General features: G+C 42.9%; 1 protein-coding gene across 1 annotated transcript in view; it reads right to left on the bottom strand.

Annotated features, from left to right (window-relative positions):
* The window catches only part of MBTPS2 (membrane bound transcription factor peptidase, site 2), a 94,186-nt gene that overhangs the window by 18,199 nt on the left and 57,797 nt on the right, over positions 1-18,190 (bottom strand). The window contains 1 exon segment of the mRNA XM_029603397.1: positions 3,079-3,197. Coding sequence (XP_029459257.1) covers positions 3,079-3,197 — 119 coding nt within the window.

The following is an 18,190-nucleotide window of genomic DNA, read 5'->3' as shown; positions in this document are numbered from 1 at the left end:
AGGCATGAACATATACATACTAGTCTACAGAATGAATGAACTCTTACCAGTAATCCCCTGGAACACATAGCCACATAGGAAAACCATCACACAATCATTTCGCAACCCAGGGAGAAAAGCTGAACCATCTATCCACCTTAAGGAAAAGGAAATTATCAGGTAAGTAGTAATTTCTCATTTCCTAGTATGTGGACAGATGGATTTACGACCAGTGGGATGTCCCCAAGCTACTCCCAAATAGGGTGGGAGCCTGCCCGTGGTCCAGTCAACACCGCACGTGCATAGGCTGAGTCCTCCTGGGCCTGCACATTCAGATGATTATACCTGGAAAAGGTGTGAAAGAGGACCACATCGCAGCTTGGCAAATGTCGTCGGGAGACAACAATCTCATCTCCGGCCATGACACTGCCTGAGCCCTAGTGGAATGAGCCCTAACCTGAATAGGCAATGGCTTTTCAGCATCCACATATGAATCCGTGACCACTTCCTTAATCCAGCGAGCAATTGTAGCCCATGAAGCCGGTTCATCCTCTTTTTCTCCCCCATGAAAGACAAACAGGCAATGCCTGTTTGTCCAGATACCTCACATGTCTCTTGACATCCAAGGGACACAACAGGCAATATTCTTCCCATCTCTTTCCTCATCCAAAGACGGCACGGAAATGGACTGATACAAATGAAAATATGAGACCACTTTAGGCAAGAACGAAGGAACAGTACACAGCTGTATTGTTGCTGGAGTCACCCAAAGGTATGGCTCCCAGCAAGACAAGGCCTACAGCTTGGAAATTCGACACACGGAAGAAATTGCCACCAGAAACACTGTTTTCAAAATCAATAACTGCAAGGAAAGGCTAGGCAGTGGTCGGAACATAGGGCCCACCAAGAAATCCAACACTAGGTTAAGACTCCACAAAAGACCGCAACATGCTTCACAATACGGTTCCAGTTCCGAAGGAATTTCCCCATTGTCCAGGGAATCAGGATCTGCCTCATCATCAGTGCTGTACAGGTTCCTGTTGGGAACACCCACAGGGAACAGAGGCTAGCCCTGGCGCTTTAGCATAGGACTGGAAGAGGGAGAAGCCACCAGCAGAGGGTCCAACCTGACAGGATCGGGTGGAGTGGAGGACTGCACCTGAAGAAAAGCTTGTAAGCCTTGAAAAAATTCCACCCAAGCAAAAGCAGCAGGATCCAGACCAAGAACTGCCCTCTTCTGCGGAGGAGCCAGTCAAGGGAGAACCAAGGTCTGGCATCCCTCCAGCTAAAGCCGTAACTAATCCATCATCAGAATGAGAGGAGCCAGGCTTAGCAAAAGCCAAGGAAGACAACTCTCCCTGAGCGTCTGAGCAGCGCTGACACAGGTTAGAATACAGGTCAGGTTGAGAAGCCCATATATGACAGGCAACACAAAGAGAAATGTGCCTAGGCTTCTTGTTTACCAGCGCCAACATGGCGATAAATGTGCATCTGAATGGCTCGCGCTCAAAAATTTATGTGCACAAAAATTAAGCGCTGGAGAAGTAAGCATGGCAAGGCACATGCACAACTTGTACACCAAGCTAAAGCATTAGAAACAGTTCAAAGTTGTGCGCACAAAGGGCCAGATTTTTAAACCTACACACGGGCGTAGATTTGTGCGTGCAACCCGACGCGCACAAATCTACACCCGATTTTGTAACATGTGTGCGTAGCTGCGCACATGTTATAAAATCAGGGGTTGGCGCGCGCAAGGGGGTGCACACTTGTGCACCTTGCGCGTGCCGAGCCCTAGGAAAGCCCCGATGGCTTTCCCTGTTCCCTCCGCCCCCCACCTTCCCCTACCTAACCCGCCCCAAGCCCTATCTAAACCCCCCCTGACCTTTGTTGGTGAAGTTGCGCCTGTCTCTGGGCAGGCGTAGGTTGCACACACTGGCCAAGTGCCGGCGTGCGAAGCCCTGCCCCGACTGCTGTGCTGAAGGCCTCCCGCCCCGCCCCTAGCACGCACACTCCCCGCCCATTTTTTCAAGCCTCGGGACATGCGCGTGTCGCCGGACCTATGCAAAATAGGCTCGGCGCGTGCAGGAGCAGGTTTTCGGGGGTTACGCGCATAACCCTTTGAAAATCCGCCCCAAAAGGTGAACCCAAAACTGAAAGCACAATGTGTGCGCAGAGCCGAAGCACTCTGCACCCCGACGTTCTGTAGAGGGCAGCAGTGCACGCACAGGAGCATATAAATCCGCTTCCGTGGCCTACCACACCATGTGCAAGCAAAATGCCTAACTGCAGGGCCTAGCCCACCAAGTCTGCTCAACCCGCCAGGCTGCCCGGTTCCCCAACCCCAACAGGAGCAGGAATGAACGTCGGGATGGCGCGCCAAGCACAGAGACCAGAGGAAGTCCTAAAAACCCCTCTAACCATCTCTGTTTCCCAAGGTAAAATTTTATTCTTTTTTAACCTTACCTGAGCTCAGTGCTTTCCAGCTGAGTACAGAGACGGTCTCCAGCTGAGGGGGAGAGGTCATCTGCTGTCATCTCCGTGCTCGGCCTGCACCCGCTGCCTTTCAGCTAAACTAGCAGCTAAGTCCACGCTGGGAAACCCAGCTACCAGACCAAGGCACACCTCTGAGGGACCACAGAAATCACCTCAGGAATTCTCAACTGGGGGAGGGACCATTTGGTATCACTGCAGGAGAGCGGGGCTTTCTTTTCCTTAAGTCAAATTTAAAATTTCTCCTTCCAAAAAACCTGAAAAAATGCCCATAGGGAGATGCATGTCCACCATCTCAACAGGTGTATATATACTGTGACGTCAGCCTAATCCATCTCTATCTGCTGGCAGGGGAGTATAATCCACTGGTCCTGAGTTCATCTGTCTACATGCTAGGAAATTTGTTTTTTAATTAAAAGGGTTGGTCCACATGAAAAGGCATACAAAAGGCTCAAAATATAAGCTTTAAATTGTAAGAAAAAAAGAAATACCTAGGATTAATAAGGGCAAATTAGAAACAAGGAAACAGACAGGTTGTTACTTTAGGGAATGGCACTGCTGCTTTTACCATGACAGATGGCATATAATGCAAAATCAGGTTTGTTTTACCTGTATGACTTCAGTAACAAGTGCACCGACTCCAGTGAAGTAAAAGGGGAAAAGAAGTGTCGGGAGCAGGAGCAGAACCAAGAGACTTGCAAGTCCAAGAATGAAATTGTGCCACACACCTACAAATTAGGGAAAAATAATCTTACTTTTTTGTTTTTTTAATGTATTCTTTATTAATATCACAAGTAACAAAATTAAATATCCCTAAGCCACAATGCCATCGAAGGCAATCAACAGCAAAAAAGATCATTCAAGAAAGGATATTAAGCTGTGAACATTTTTATAATGTATATCCCCTCCTTCCCCCTCCCTGTTTGGTTCAGTAGAGAATAAAATACACCAAAGAAGGTAAGCTAGGTAAAGCTAATTATCAAATGAGCAATCTATTTAGCATCGAGAAGAAACATGAGGGCAACCTAACAAAAGTTAAATATAAAAGTCTAGGTTTACTTTAACTACTGATACCAACGGAGAAAAGGTTTCCATATCTGCACATGTAAAGCCAACATTGATCAGAATAGCTGGAATAAATCTTGTGAAGCTCAAGGGGAGTAATATACTATCAAAACAAAATTTTATAATTAGTTTCTACTATATTAGCAGAAATTGAGCTCTTTGCTATTGCTGAATACCATGCCTCCCATTGTTTATCAGACCAAGATCTCCCCCAGTCAGATAACTAGCCCAACACATGTTTAAATGGAAAAACTTGCTTAGGAAACAACAAGGCATATATTCTAGAAATCAGAGGTCTGCTGAAAACACAAATCTTCAAAATCAGAGAAGGCACGAGCAACCTGGCATTTAATGGAATCACTAGAGAGACAATGCAATAATTGTAGAAATCTATAATGTTCAGACTCAGGAAAACCAAACTGCAATTTGATATCTTCAAAATCCAACAGTGTCAAATTAGTAAACAACTGTCCATAACACTAAACTCCCTTCTGATTCCACCGGCAAAAATCACCCATAGAACCAGATATACAGTGTACCTCCTTGTAAAGGCCCAAAGGCAAAATCAGAGAGAACAACTCATGGCCCGTCAACAATTTCCTCCATTTTCGCCAGATCTTCAGTTTCAAAATTGAAAAAGGCTTTACCCTATTATGGTGCCTCCCCACCTCCGGCAGAGCCCAGATCCTGGAGTATAGTGATCCCTGGATAAAATTAGCCTGTTCAATATATACCCACTGCTTAAGGACCAAATATAAACAGCTCTCAAATGAGCAGTTAAATAATATTTCTCAATATCAGGTATGGCCAACCAACCTTTGTTCTTATTCAAGAAAAGCACTCTTTTTGCCACCCTGGGAGGCCTCTTCTTCCAAATGTAATGAAAAACTTTTGTGTGAAATGTTTTCAAGAATGCGAGCAGAACATCAATAGGGAATGTCTGAAAAAGATAAAGCCATCTAGGTAAGATCGTCATCTTAACAGTGACGATTTGGCCTAACCATGAGAAATTGTAAGGGAACCATATATCCAAATCTCTAACTGTTTTCTCTAGTAAAAGGACATAATTCATAACAAACAACTGTCTCCAATCCGCCCCTACCTGCATTCCCAAATAATGAATAAGAACATAAGAAATCGCCATGCTGGGTCAGACCAAGGGTCCATCAAGTCTAGCATCCTGTTTCCAACAGAGGCCAAACTAGGCCACAAGAACCTGGCAATTACCCAAACACCAAGAAGATACCATGCTACTGATGCCAATAATAGCAGAAGCCATTCCTTAAATCAACTTGATTAATAGCAGATAATGGACGTCTTCTCTAAGAACTTATCCAAACCTTTTTTAAATCCAGCTACACTAACTGCACTAACCAAATCCTCTAGCAACAAATTCCAGAGCTTAATTGTGCATGGAATGAAAAAGAATTTTCTCCGATTAGACTTAAATGTGCTACTTGCTAACTTCATGGAGTGCTCCCTAGTCCTATTTTTTCACCCATTTGAAAGGGAAGTTCTCCTTTATTAAGCTTAGTTGAGTTTCATCTAGGAAATATTTAACAATTCCAACTTGCTCTTGTTAACTTTAAACCCAGAAACTTTACTAAATTTATCCAGTTCTTTAACTAATACAGGCAAGGACAAGAGAGGATAAGCTATAGTAAATAAAATAATGTCCACAAATAGGGATATTTTAAATTGGGCATGATCAATAGGAATTCCTCTAAGCCAGATTGGTCCATATGTACCAAATCTGGTAACACTGTATTCAATCTAGCTGCTAAAAGTTTTGCCAATATTTTCAAATCTAAATTCAATAATGAAATTGGTCTATAGGAACCACATAAAGAATTGTCCTTGCCCAGTTTAGAAAGAACTGTGATTCCCGCCAAACCCAAAGAAGTAGGCAAAACTGGATTTTACAAGATTGTGATGAAAAGATGCTGGAGCGGAAGGATAAGCCCCTAAATTTCTTATAGAAAAGCCCCTGTACCCATCTAATCCAGGGGCTTCATTAATCTTAAGGGATGATATAGCAACAAAAATTGCCCCCTGAGAAATCTCCTCATCCAATTTTTGGGAAACATCTTCCAATAACATGGGCAGGTGAACCCCCTCTAAATAATCATCAGTATCCTCATCCAAAATAGAATTCTCCCCTGTATATAACTCTTTCTAGAACTGGGCAAATTTATCCTGTATTTGGTCATTATCATAGACAATTTCCCTCTCCCCTTCTCTTATTTTCAGGATTTGACTCTGTGATATTTGCCTTTTTAACTGCCATGCTAGCAATTTACCAGGTCTGTTATTTTCCTCAAGTATTCACAACGGGACACATCTACTCTAAACAGAATTTCCTCACACAAGAGGGCATTCAACTTGCTCCTTTTCTCTTCCAATTCCTTAAGAATCTTATTACCCCCAAACAATTTATGTCTCTGCTCCAGTCATTTAATTGACTGTTATAAATCAGATTTCTCTCTTTGTGTTTGTTTTTTTACAGCAACTGACTCAGAGATCAATTTACCTCGTAGGACAGCCTTAAAGCAATCCTAGAGAGTCTGAATCGACACATCACCAAAGTCATTAAGCCAAATATACTCTTTAATCTCTTTCCTTATTTCCTCACATAGCGTTTATCATTCATAAAGAGTTGTTTAACCTCCAGTATTTTTGCCCTTTTTCTTTCTGCAAAAACCTAAACACTCCAAAGATTGGTGCATGGTTCGATTATGTGATCGGGCCTATACCTGGTGAACTACACCCTTGAACCCAGAATTTACTGCCTACCATCAAATCTATCCTAGAATAAGAGCTGTGTACCCTAGAGTAAAAGGTATAATCTTTCACTGAGGGATTCATCAACCTCCAGGTATCTTGCAAACCCCACGGTTCTTTAAGAAATTTTAATCTAGTTCTATGCGATTTTAACTCATCCCTATGTTGTGGGTAGTTATCTAAACTAGGATTTATTATTTTTTTTGTCAAAATCATTTTTATTAAGAACGCGTGAATACAACCCCAGCAGCCTCAAAAAGAGGTGAACAATACAAACCTAAAGCTGGTACAAAATATAGACATGGCACAAAACTGTTGTGCTAATAACAATGCAAGTGCTGCAACTGCATGCACGCCCCCATTTTATTTATTTATTTATTTGTGGGTTTTTATATACCGGACTTCGTAGGATAACATCAGTTCGGTTTACATTATAACTTCAAAATCAGCAAAACAGAGGCTTTACATAGAACTTATAGGAAAACAGTGAATAAAATAAAATTAAATAAACTATATAATGAACGAGGCTTAAATAGAAACACTTAAATAGAGGTTGTTGGATAACTGAGATGGTATTGAGAGAAATGGTTGGGCGATGAAGTGGGGGGAAAGAAAGAAAGGGGTAGAAGGGGGATGAAGATGGACGGAATGTATAGAGGGGATAGGGGTTGTATATTGCATATAGGGAAATTGTATACATCCCCCCCACTCAACCCACATAACAAACATCCTCAGTCACACACAAGCATCCAACATACAACCCCCCTATGGTCCCCCCCCCCCCCACCAGGGGATGGTGCACTGAAAGCAGACAACGAATGAACCAAGAATTCAAAAGAACGACTATTCGAAAGAGAAATATGTTCCAGTTCAGGTGAGCGCTATGGTGCTAAGTCAGTTGAAATGACACAATCAGTTCCATGTGGGACTATATCCAGTGTTTAAGAGTTGAGTTTGGATATCCAAAGGGAATAGTGCAAAACAGGCAGCCCAGGATTTAAGGAGAGATTAAAATCCCCTCCCACTAAAACTTGTCCCTGAACCATATCACTCAAATTTTGCCCAGTCCGCACGAAAAATTCCCCCTGATCTATATTGGGAGCATAGATGTTTATTAAAGTTACTATCACCATATCTAACTTGACTTTTAAAGCAATATATCTCCCCTCCTTATTTTTCTGACAATCCAGTACCTCTGCTCGTAAATACTTGGAAAACATAATACCGACATCTCCCCTTTTCCGGTGCACAGTATTGGAGGCAAGAAATATTTTCGGAAAATATTTACTCTTAAGCAAATGCTCCTCTTTCCGTATAAGTTGTGCCTCAAATTAAAAAAAAAAATTGAAGCATGCCTAGCTTGTGCCTCCTCAAATAAAAGTTGTCTCTTCTGGGGAATATTGAGACCTTTCACATTTAAAGACACAACTGTAACATCAACCATTATTTATTAGAAAGAACCAGAGCAGCAAATTGGTCCAGCCTACCTCTGTATAAGAAGCATTCCCTAACCTCTCAGAACCCAACCATCCCCCCTCCCCCATCTCACATTCCAACGACAACCCCATCCCATGAAATTGTGAAATCCCAAACCCATTACACTTCTCAAGAGGAATGACGCCCCTGAAATGGCCTGATTTATCTAAAATATGAACTAAAATAGTGACTTTGCAGATGACCTTTATGGCATAGAAACAGGAAAAGAAAAGAAATTGCATGAAATCACTGAACAAGATCCCAGGAAATAAAAATAAGCCAAATCTGGAAACAAACAGGCATTAAGACCTCCGGTGGTTATGCCCACCATCCAGTGGCTGATATATGACAACCACAAAACCTTTTGGTGCATAATTCCAGAGTCAAGTTCCCAAATCCTTTGCTGGTAAATCTCTATCTGAATTTCTTCACAGCCTTTTTCCTCCTTTACCAATTCTCTGCCTTCTGGTTGCTTCCTGTCTCAGACCGGTCCTCTCGTCAGCCTTAATAACTTTGATTTCAATACCTTTCTTCTGCAAGATATTCTCTGCTTCGTCCGGTGAGCAAGCCTTCAAGGATCGATCACTTATGGTAAAAGAAATTCCAAAAGGGTAAAGCTATTTATATCTGATATTGGCAGCTCTCAAAGAATTGGTAATTTGCTTCATATTTCTGCGTCATTGTAAGATGATTGCAGAGACATAATTAAAGATTTGAAGCTTCATCGCTTTCCAAGAAATAGTGCCTATAACTCTTGCTTTTTGCATAATCTTATCCTTAACTGGAAAGTCTTGCAGGGATGCTATTAGATCGCTGGGTTTATTAGTAGTCACCCTGCCCAGTGATCTATGGGCCCTATCAATCTTTACTTCCACATCAGTAGAGCTGTTGGAATCATACCTCAGTATAGCCCCATAAATCTCCTGGATGATCTGTCCATAATCTGTAGAGCCTTCTTCTTTGAGAACTCCTCTGATTCGTATGTTATTTCTGCAGGATCTATTTTCAAGATCTTCCATTTTATCAGTAAGCTCATCATTCATTTATTTGCTTTAGCTGTTGCAGATCTTTTGCTTGCTGCTCACATCTTCAATGTGTTCCTCTGCCCTATGCTCAAGATTAAGCACTCTCTGTCCCAAATCATCCACTTCTTGTCGTAGATCACCCACAGCAATATGTATTTCCTTTTTCACACCTGTGATATCTCATTTTAAATCCTTGAATCACGCTAAGAACTCCACTTTTGTCAGTCCCTCCGGGCCACACTCAGCCTCATCTCTCAAATCGGTTACGGCCTTGTCCAGTGTGCTCTCACCAAGCCCCATTGTTGTTGGCATCTTTTAAATGCACCATGGCGCCAGTGAAAGAAAACTTTAAATTGATTGTTTTCCTTCGACTCACCATGGTCCGGGACACTATCGCTAATTTTCAGAAAGTGCTCAAACAGCTGAAAAAGCCACTTTTATTTCCAAGTCATGCAGAGCAAATGTCTCAAGCGGCCATCTCTGATGGCTGGAGTCACTTCCTCAATCTTACTTTCTAAATGCAAAATCAACACCAGAACCAAAAATCTGAATGACTACCAAGTTAAAAAATTTCAGATATTCAGAGGAATAGCTGTGTTAGCGTGGTGTAGCAGAAATGACGAGATAGGTGGGGGCAGGAGTCAAGATGGCGGCATAATGACTCACCTCAGCGTTTGTGCGCCTCTTTTCCTCTAAAAAATATTATGCCTTCTGGGGGTACTATCCTACCGTCTGCCAAGAAGGACGCATAAGTGTTGAGCTCCTTACCTCTACATAATGCATCCATCGCTAAAATTGTTTGCCCACCTGATATCTGAACACTTTTCTTACCCAATCGCTCCCTTAAGCTTTCTGATGGCAGCAAAAATAAAAATGGCAGACTTGAAATAATTTTTTATAGCAAACTATCTTCAGATGTCTTCATCAAGGACGAAAAACAAGCCGAGAAAGCCACGGAGGGCACGGGCAGCAGAGACGGAGAGAATTCCTCGCACACCTCTGGCATAGGCCTCAGCACAGAGGTTTTGCCAACAAGGGATTTACTCCGGAGCTGGTTTCTTGAATTGCACTCAGATATGAAGCAATACAAGGCTGAACTACTTGCTTCCATTTCTGAGATCCGGGAAGACATGCATGCACTCGGGGCTAGAGTGGACAAGATAGATACAAGGTTGACTGATATGGCGCCGTGATTAATGTGCTCACAACGCAACAGCAACAAGCTTGCCTCGATTACTCCCTTTTAACAGACAAAATCGAGGATTTAGAAAACCATTCAAGACATTGTAACTTACAGATCTGTGGAGTCCCCGAAACACCTGAATCCACTGATGCCGGGACTACCGCCTTGACGATCTGCACATTTATTCTTACCCACGGAAGCTTGGACTCTTCGGAACTGCACTCTTCTTCACAGAACATTAAGATAGAGCACGCCCACAGAGCTTTGGACCCTCGACAGGATAAGCACTCTCATGACATAATATTGTGTTTGCACATTTTTATGCAAAAATCATTAATTTATGAATTTGCGAGAAAGAAGGCTGAATGGCAATGGGAAGGACATTCCCTATCTTTAATGATCTGGCACATTCTACACTATGCAAGCAGTACGAGCTCCGAGAAGTGACCGCATCATGAAGGGGTACGCTACCGTTAGACCTTCCCATTTGGTCTCCATTTCACCAACAAAGGGATCATGCATCACATAAAGACAGTAGTTGAAGCTATTGAGGTGTTCCAGCAGGTGAATCTCCACATCAATTTTCAGCTACCCAAAGTGGCGCCGGTCACCCTGAAGTTAGATAACTATCCGCGATGGCACAGAGCCGGCAAGGGCAGTAGATGGCTGCGGTGCCAATCTGAGGACTCAAGATCCGTGATGTCTGACCAGGGCTGAAGGAGCCTGAGGGCTTATTGTTTATTGTTTCTGTACCGCTTAACTTTTAGGGCTGCTCCAAATAATTGCGGCCTCAGCTTTGACTGGTTTAGCTGTCTGTTCAGTTGATTATGCAATCATTTGCCTTCTTAAAGGATTCCATTATGAACATTTAGAGTACTTATGCTAGGCTCTTTATTTTGGAGATAGTTCTATACTGGGGTTAGAAACTGGAAATATCTCTTTTAAGATTGCAGCTTTTGCTGGTGATATCTTAGTTTTCCTTACAGATCTTGTACGAGCTCGTAGTTCTTCACAATACCTTTGGAGCATTTGCAGGTTTCAAGACAAATCGAGATAAATCAGAGGCTTTATCAGGCAGTATCAGGTGCTTTGCAAAAGCAGTGGAGGGATATTTTTCCTTTAAAATGGGTAAAATCAACCATGAAATATTTAGGAATTTGCATCCCAATTGATATTAAGGATCTATATAAAATTAATGTTTCCCCCCTATTATATTCTTTAAAAGATAAAATGAGGCAATGGATGGTACTCCCTTTATCTTTTTCAAGCAGAATACATTTATTAAAGATGACTGAAATTCCCAAACGGTTCTACTTATTACAGTTGTTGCCTATCTGGTTAACTTGTACTGACTTATTAGAAATTAATAAATGTTTTACAATTTTTCTTTGGAGCGGAAAGAAGGCAAGGCTTTCTTTTCAAGTCCTAATGCAACCCATTAAGGCTGGAGGTTTAAACTGTCCAGATTTAAAGCATTATAATTTAGCCTGCTTGCTCAGGCCTGTTAGGGACTGGCTTCTGGGCACTTCAACTTCCTCACCAACTGAATATTTACAAAAATGGTTTGGAGATATCTCATTATCCTCTATTTTACAATTAGGAGCTTATCATATTCCTCCACACATAAAGCTTTTTCAGATAGTTTCCTCATGTAGGCAAGCGTAGAGTTTTTATGTAATTTATTAAGACTCCCAGACAAAATAACGGCTTACTTAACTATTAGGGGTAACCCCTAGTTTTCCCCAGGCATGGAAAATGCGATAATCAAGGACTGGCAGGCTAAAGGTTTTAATAGTGTCAAGCAAATGTTTCTTGCTAAATCAAACATGTTATGTAGTTTTCAAGATTTTCAAGATAAATTTCATCTTTCCAGCAAAGATTTTTATGCTTATTTGCAATTAAGACATTATATTGTGAGTTTGAAAGATAAGAATCCCCTATTGGGAACTGAAGGTTTGTTGGAGGAGGTACTATGGGGACACAAATCTTTAAAGCCCTCTTGTGCTAATTTTGTGAAAGCAATTCGTAAATTACAAAGCCAAGATACACATTCACAACTTCTAACTAGAAGGTCTAAATGGCCAGAAATTAGATTGTCACAGGAAGATCTTCTTTATTACATTAAGCATACTCCTGTAATTTCAGAAAATGTTTTACTGAGAGAAACCCAATACAAATATATTTGGCAGTTTTACTTGGCGTCTAATAGAGCTTTTAAAGTGACTTTGAGTCCGACATCCCTTTGTCCAAAGTATGGTGAGGAAAATAGCGATTATCTACATAATTTTTGGACGTGCTTAAAGATCACATCTTTCTGGAGGGATTTATGTACTTGCTATTCTATTATATTAGATTCTCCCCTCTCTGGAGATTTGACTTTTTGGTTGTTTGGTCTTTATGATCATCCTTCAGGAACTCTAGCTATTCCTCAAAAATTGTTTTTAGATAAAGCAGGGATAATAGCTAAGAAACCATTTTAGCCAACTGAATAGGACAAGATAGCCCTCGTGTGACACACTGGGAAAGTAGAATGGTGCAACTCTTGGTGTTTGAATTTCTTTCAAAGAAGGCAGGAATTAGTGCTTAAGATATGGCAACCTTTTATAGATCAAACAAAACGTTGCAATCAAGTCCTTTAAAAATTGAAATACTCAAAAATAATAATCGAGAAAATACCTCAATAAATATTTGGACCATTGTACCACCCCGTGGATGCTGAATCTTTTTCATTCAGTATTTTCACTGCTGTAGGTCATATATATAATCATCGGTCCTTAGAAGTTAATCCCTTTTTTTTTTTTTTGAGAAGTTGCCTCAAGAATGAAAAAATAGAAGCCCTTCTTATTTCGCATTTTTTGGAACTACAGCATGTCTCTGAGGACAAAGTGGATAATTTTGGAAACTGTATTGGCACATTGGAGGGGAGGTGATCGAGTGAATAAACTTTTACAGCAAGAGCTGGATTTTCTATCTTGGGACTGTCTCCCCGTCTGGTTTGAATAAGGAAATTGAGTGGTCAGATTTCATGCAGCTATATTAACATATTGTGCATCATTTAACACATCGCTTGACGTATATGAGTTTCGAACTGCATGTGTGTGCATATAAACCAAGCTTAGTGCTGGTTCTTTTCTTTAAGCTGGCTGATGTGTCTGCATTGTTTCAGCATCTAGTGAGTATCCTTTGAGCTAAATAGGGTATTGTCCATCTTGTTAAAAGTTTTTTAACTTTATATTTTTGTATTTCAGAGAATCCTCATGTAAACATTAGAAAAGTGGACTATTAAAGTGGACTATCACCAATGCTATTCTTCCCATCAGAAAGTTTGAGAGCCCCTGAAACAGTCTTTGTGAAATGTGATATCGTGTCAAAAATGTTAAAAATTCAATCTCTCAAAAAAAAAAAAAAAAAAGGGATTAACTTCTAAGGACTGACGATTATATATGACCTACAGCAGTGAAAATACTGAATGAAAAAAGATTCAGCACCCGTGGGGCGGTGTGATGGTCCAAATATCTATTGAGGTATTTTCTCGATTATTTTTGAGTATTTAAATTTTTAAAGGACTTGATTGCAACGTTTTGTTTGCTCTAAAATCATTTTGTTTGCATTTATATCTGGACTTTATTTTGTGTGTGTAACCTTTTATAGATCACATATCTTCTGAACTCTGAAATACCATATTGGCATTGTAGAATTGTATGCTCATATACAATAAGTAACTTTAAAGGTGCTTTATTTTTTGTTCAACTACTTGGAAGATCCATTCCCCTAAGATATTTGTTTACTGGTTGAGGGGAGGGGATATGGGGGGGAGGGGTATGAGAATACTATTGTGCTGGCCTTTATAGTTTCTATTCTTTCTTTTTGTAGCAAAAGAAAATTAGGTCTTACCTTCGATAATTTTCGTTCCTGTAGTACCAAGGATCAGTCCAGACTCCTGGGTTTTGCCTCCGTACCAGCAGGTGGAGACAGAGCAAGATTTGACAGGCTCTGCCATATATACCAGGGTGCCACCCACAGCCTGCCAGTATTACGTCATGTCAAAGCAGAATGATCCCCAACTGTCACTAACTATATACATGAAAATGAACTGGGGAACCCCTCAGGTCACTCTCCTCCAACTAGGATCCGGCCCAACTAAACATAAGGAACAGATAAGATCAGCTCTACTGAGCCACTTAACACATGGCAAAAATTTTGGAACTGTGGACTCTCCGAACCTCACGCAGCAGTGGGAGGGACTCTGGACTGATCCTTGGTACTACAGGAACGAAAATTATCGAAGGTAAGACCTAATTTTCTTTTCCCTGTACGTACCGGATCAGTCCAGACTCCTGGGATGTACCAGAGCTCAACTACATGGGATGGGAAACGGAGAGGCCTGCTCTCAACACGCCTGCTCCGAAATTGCCCTCCCTGGAGTCCGGTACATCCAGACGATAGTGACATGCAAACGTGTGCAACAACTTCCAAGTCGCTGCCTTACAGATCTCTAGAGGAGAAATCTGTTGACACTCCGCCCAGGAAGCCGCCTGAGAACAAGTGGAATGCGCCTTCACTCCCAAGGGCAAGGGCCGACCAGTCAAGAGATAAGCCGAATTTATGGCCTCCTTCAATCAACGCGAGATGGTAGTCTTGGAAGTCATGTTACCCTTCTTGGGACCCTTCCACAATACAAAAAGATGATCTGAAACCCGAAAACTATTAGTGATCTCCAAATAGCGGAGCAGGGCCCACCTTACGTCCAACTTCTTCAACTCTTTGGACAGGGAATCCGAGCTATCAAGATGCGAAAAGGACGGCAGCTCCACCGATTGGTTCAGGTGGAATGAAGAAACCACTTTAGGTAAGAATGAGGGAACCGTCCGAAGACTAACTCCGGAATCAGAGATACGGAAGAAGGGCTCCCTACATGACAAAACCTGAAGCTCGGAAACCCTCCTGGCCGAAGTGATTGCCACCAAAAACATGACCTTCAGCGTAAGATCCTTCAGAGTAGCCCTTTTCAAGAGCTCAAACGGAGATGAGCCCAAAACCTTGAGTACTACATTGAGGTTCCAGGAGGGACAAGGAGCCCGAGGGGTGGACGCAAATGTTTCACCCCCTTCAAAAAACGGACAATATCAGGGTGAGAGGACAGCATTCTCCCTTCCACCTTGCCCCGTAAACAACCAAGGGCTGCCACCTGAACACGCAACGAACTACAAGGCAGTCCCTTGGCCAGACCATTCTGGAGGAAAGTCAGAATATCAGAAACGGCCGCCCGGACAGGTGGGACCATCCGAGAAACACACCAGGATTCGAAGACTTTCCAGACCCTAATGTAGGAAATGGAGGTCGAGGTCTTACGCAACCGAAGGAGAGTAGACACCACCGCCTCCGAATAACCTTTGTTCCTCAAACGGCCCCTTTCAAAAGCCATGCCGCTAGACAGAAGCAAGCTACCTGATCGAAACAGACTGGTCCCTGATGAAGCAGATTCGCTATTGCTGGGAGACGGAGAGGAGGTTCCGTGGCCAGATTGACGAGGTCTGCGAACCATGGTCGTCGTGGCCATTCTGGGGCCACCAAGATAACTTCCGCTAGGTGAGTCTCTATGCGACGGAGGACTTTGCCTATGAGAGGCCAAGGGGGAAAGACATACAGAAGGATTGAGGTCGGCCAGGGCAATGCCAAGGTGTCTACCCCTTCCGCTCCCGGCTCCCTGCGCCGGGAGAAGAAGCGTGGCGCCTTGGCATTCTGATAGGTTGCCATCAGGTCCATGGCCGGCTGCTCCCACTTGTCGCAGATGAGCTGGAAAACACTGTCCATCAGCTCCCATTCGCCGGGGTCGAGCTAATGTCTGCTCAGGAAATCCACGTGAATGTTGTCTACCCCTGCGATATGGGACGCAGCTATGCTTAGGAGATGCCTTTCCGCCCATTGAAAGAGAAGACGAGCCTCTAGGGCCACAGACAACTCCGGGTCTCCCCCCGATGATTGATGTAAGCCACTGTAGTCGTGTTGTCAGACAGGACCTTGACTTCTCTTCCGAGCCCCCTCTGAGATCGGCGCGACTGACTGGGCCGCCAGCAAAATGGCGGCTTTTCCCGCGCTTCGGGGTGCCGGCCCGGGAGGGAACTGAGGGCGCTCCCCGATCGCGATCTCAAGTGCACGCTGATTAACTAAGGCCCCCCGAACCACCCCCGACGATCCCTCGCCTCCGGGGATGCAGGCTGAACAAAGCCCATCCCGCAAGAGGCGCGGCTGGTGGAGCCGCAGGCCTTGCAGGCCGTGCCTCGTGGCATGCCGGCTCCCTAAGAAAAAAGCATGAAACTAAAAGAAACCGCCGCGGGGGAAGGGGAGGGAGGCAGGGAAGAAAAATAAACGGCGCCGCTAAAAGACCGGAGAGACAAAAAACCAAAGTAGAACTTTTTTTTTTTTTTACTTGTACCTCCGGAGCTGTCCCTCGCCGGGGTGCTGAATCGGTCCTGCTGGGGTGAGTGAGCCGGGCTCCCCGGTATCACCCCTGCTGGGCTGAGTGAAGCGGAATCCTCAACCCCTTAGCCCAGAAAACTGCTCTACCAGGGGGGATGGTCCCCTCAGGACCTAAACAACCCCCTGGGAGCCAAGGACCTGGCTGCCTCAAGCCTGTTTCCTCTTCTTCTGTTGTTAATTTTTTTTTTTTTTTTTTAAACCAAACTTAAAGAAAAGGAGGAAAGCAAACAGTGACAACAATCCCCTGGCTGCCTATCCTCCCTGATCTCTAAAAATTTAAAGTGTCCAGGCTGTGGAATCGGCACCCGGACCAACTGCTGGAGACAGAGAAATACTGCAGGCTGTGGGTGGCACCCTGGTATATATGGCAGAGCCTGTCAAATCTTGCTCTGTCTCCACCTGCTGGCGCGGAGGCAAAACCCAGGAGTCTGGACTGATCTGGTACGTACAGGGAATGTTCATTACGATTGTTGTCTCTGCTATGTTATTGTTATCATTCTGAAATGTATTCTAGTAAAAACTGAATAAAGATTTTAATAAATGTGTATTGTATATTATCTTTGAATACTTAAATAGGTCAATATTACATCGCAGAGCAATAATTAAGTCTAATTGTGGGTCTTCAGGCTAGAGAAATAACGGAGTAATTCTGAAGTTGCTTTTAATTACTTTCAGTTTTCCATTTGACCACATACCGTAAACAGCTATCAATAAGGCACTGAGCTTGCTAGATGGGAAGCATTATAAGTTGTTTAAAAATGTTTTCCTGCTCCAGATTATCAGTTTAACACAGGCAACATCCTTCCATGGATAAAACAACATTTTATTAAAAAGTGCAATTTCCTAATTCTGTGCAATTAACAATATGGGTCTACGTTTAACAAGAAACCATATATTTATCCTCTCGATTATAGAGCCATATCTGCAACTGCAAAATATTGAGCAAAACTGGGCAAGAGCACTAGTGCATCATATTCTGCTTCACGGGGGAGAAGCTGTCCCTTCCCGGAGCTAATCCTATAATGCTACAACAGCAGAACTGACACCCTGCTGCATTCAGGGAATTTGCCATTTCAAGCCAGCCACGCCACTTCCCACCGCCCCCAACTATTAGCAGATTACCTTTTATCGGATCGATTGCCAGCCTTTGAAACACAGAATCTGGCCTAAGATATTTCATACATAGTCTGTTCCTGCAAAAGATACTGCAGGCACAAATTAGTAAAGCAGTCATCAGACGGGAAGGGGAGAAAATTGCTCTGGATTTCTTCCCATTTGTTGCTAGTTAAAAATGACATTTGAAAGGAATCATAAAATAACTGCAACAAGGAATTGATTGACCATGCAATGAAATCCTTTAAGGCACAATCAGTGCCTCATGAGGCACTAACCAGCTTTAATAACACGTCATTTCAGCGCATGGAGGTGTCAACTGCATTTATAAAACAAACAGTGGAAAAAGTTTCAATGCTGCTCTCTGTTTCATTCTGAAAGCAAAATCCATCAGGTTTCACTACTAGGACACTTTATAAGTTTAGGTGCAAGTTCCTGGGTGTGTACTTTGCAAATTCTGATCTATTTGCTCATGGAGCCAAGCCTTGAACCTCCAGGGCATGCATCAAAATCCTTTACTGCAGACTCTGTCTATGTGTTACTGATCGCTTATATACCTGCAGGTCCACGTTTTTAGGCAACATTTTTAGTACTCAGA

This window comes from Rhinatrema bivittatum, chromosome 5 (genome assembly GCF_901001135.1).
Source record: "Rhinatrema bivittatum chromosome 5, aRhiBiv1.1, whole genome shotgun sequence".
In the NCBI taxonomy this organism is placed as follows: Eukaryota; Metazoa; Chordata; class Amphibia; order Gymnophiona; family Rhinatrematidae; genus Rhinatrema; species Rhinatrema bivittatum.
Note: the sequence above shows the minus strand (reverse complement) of the source record. Positions and strands in the feature narration are given on the sequence as shown.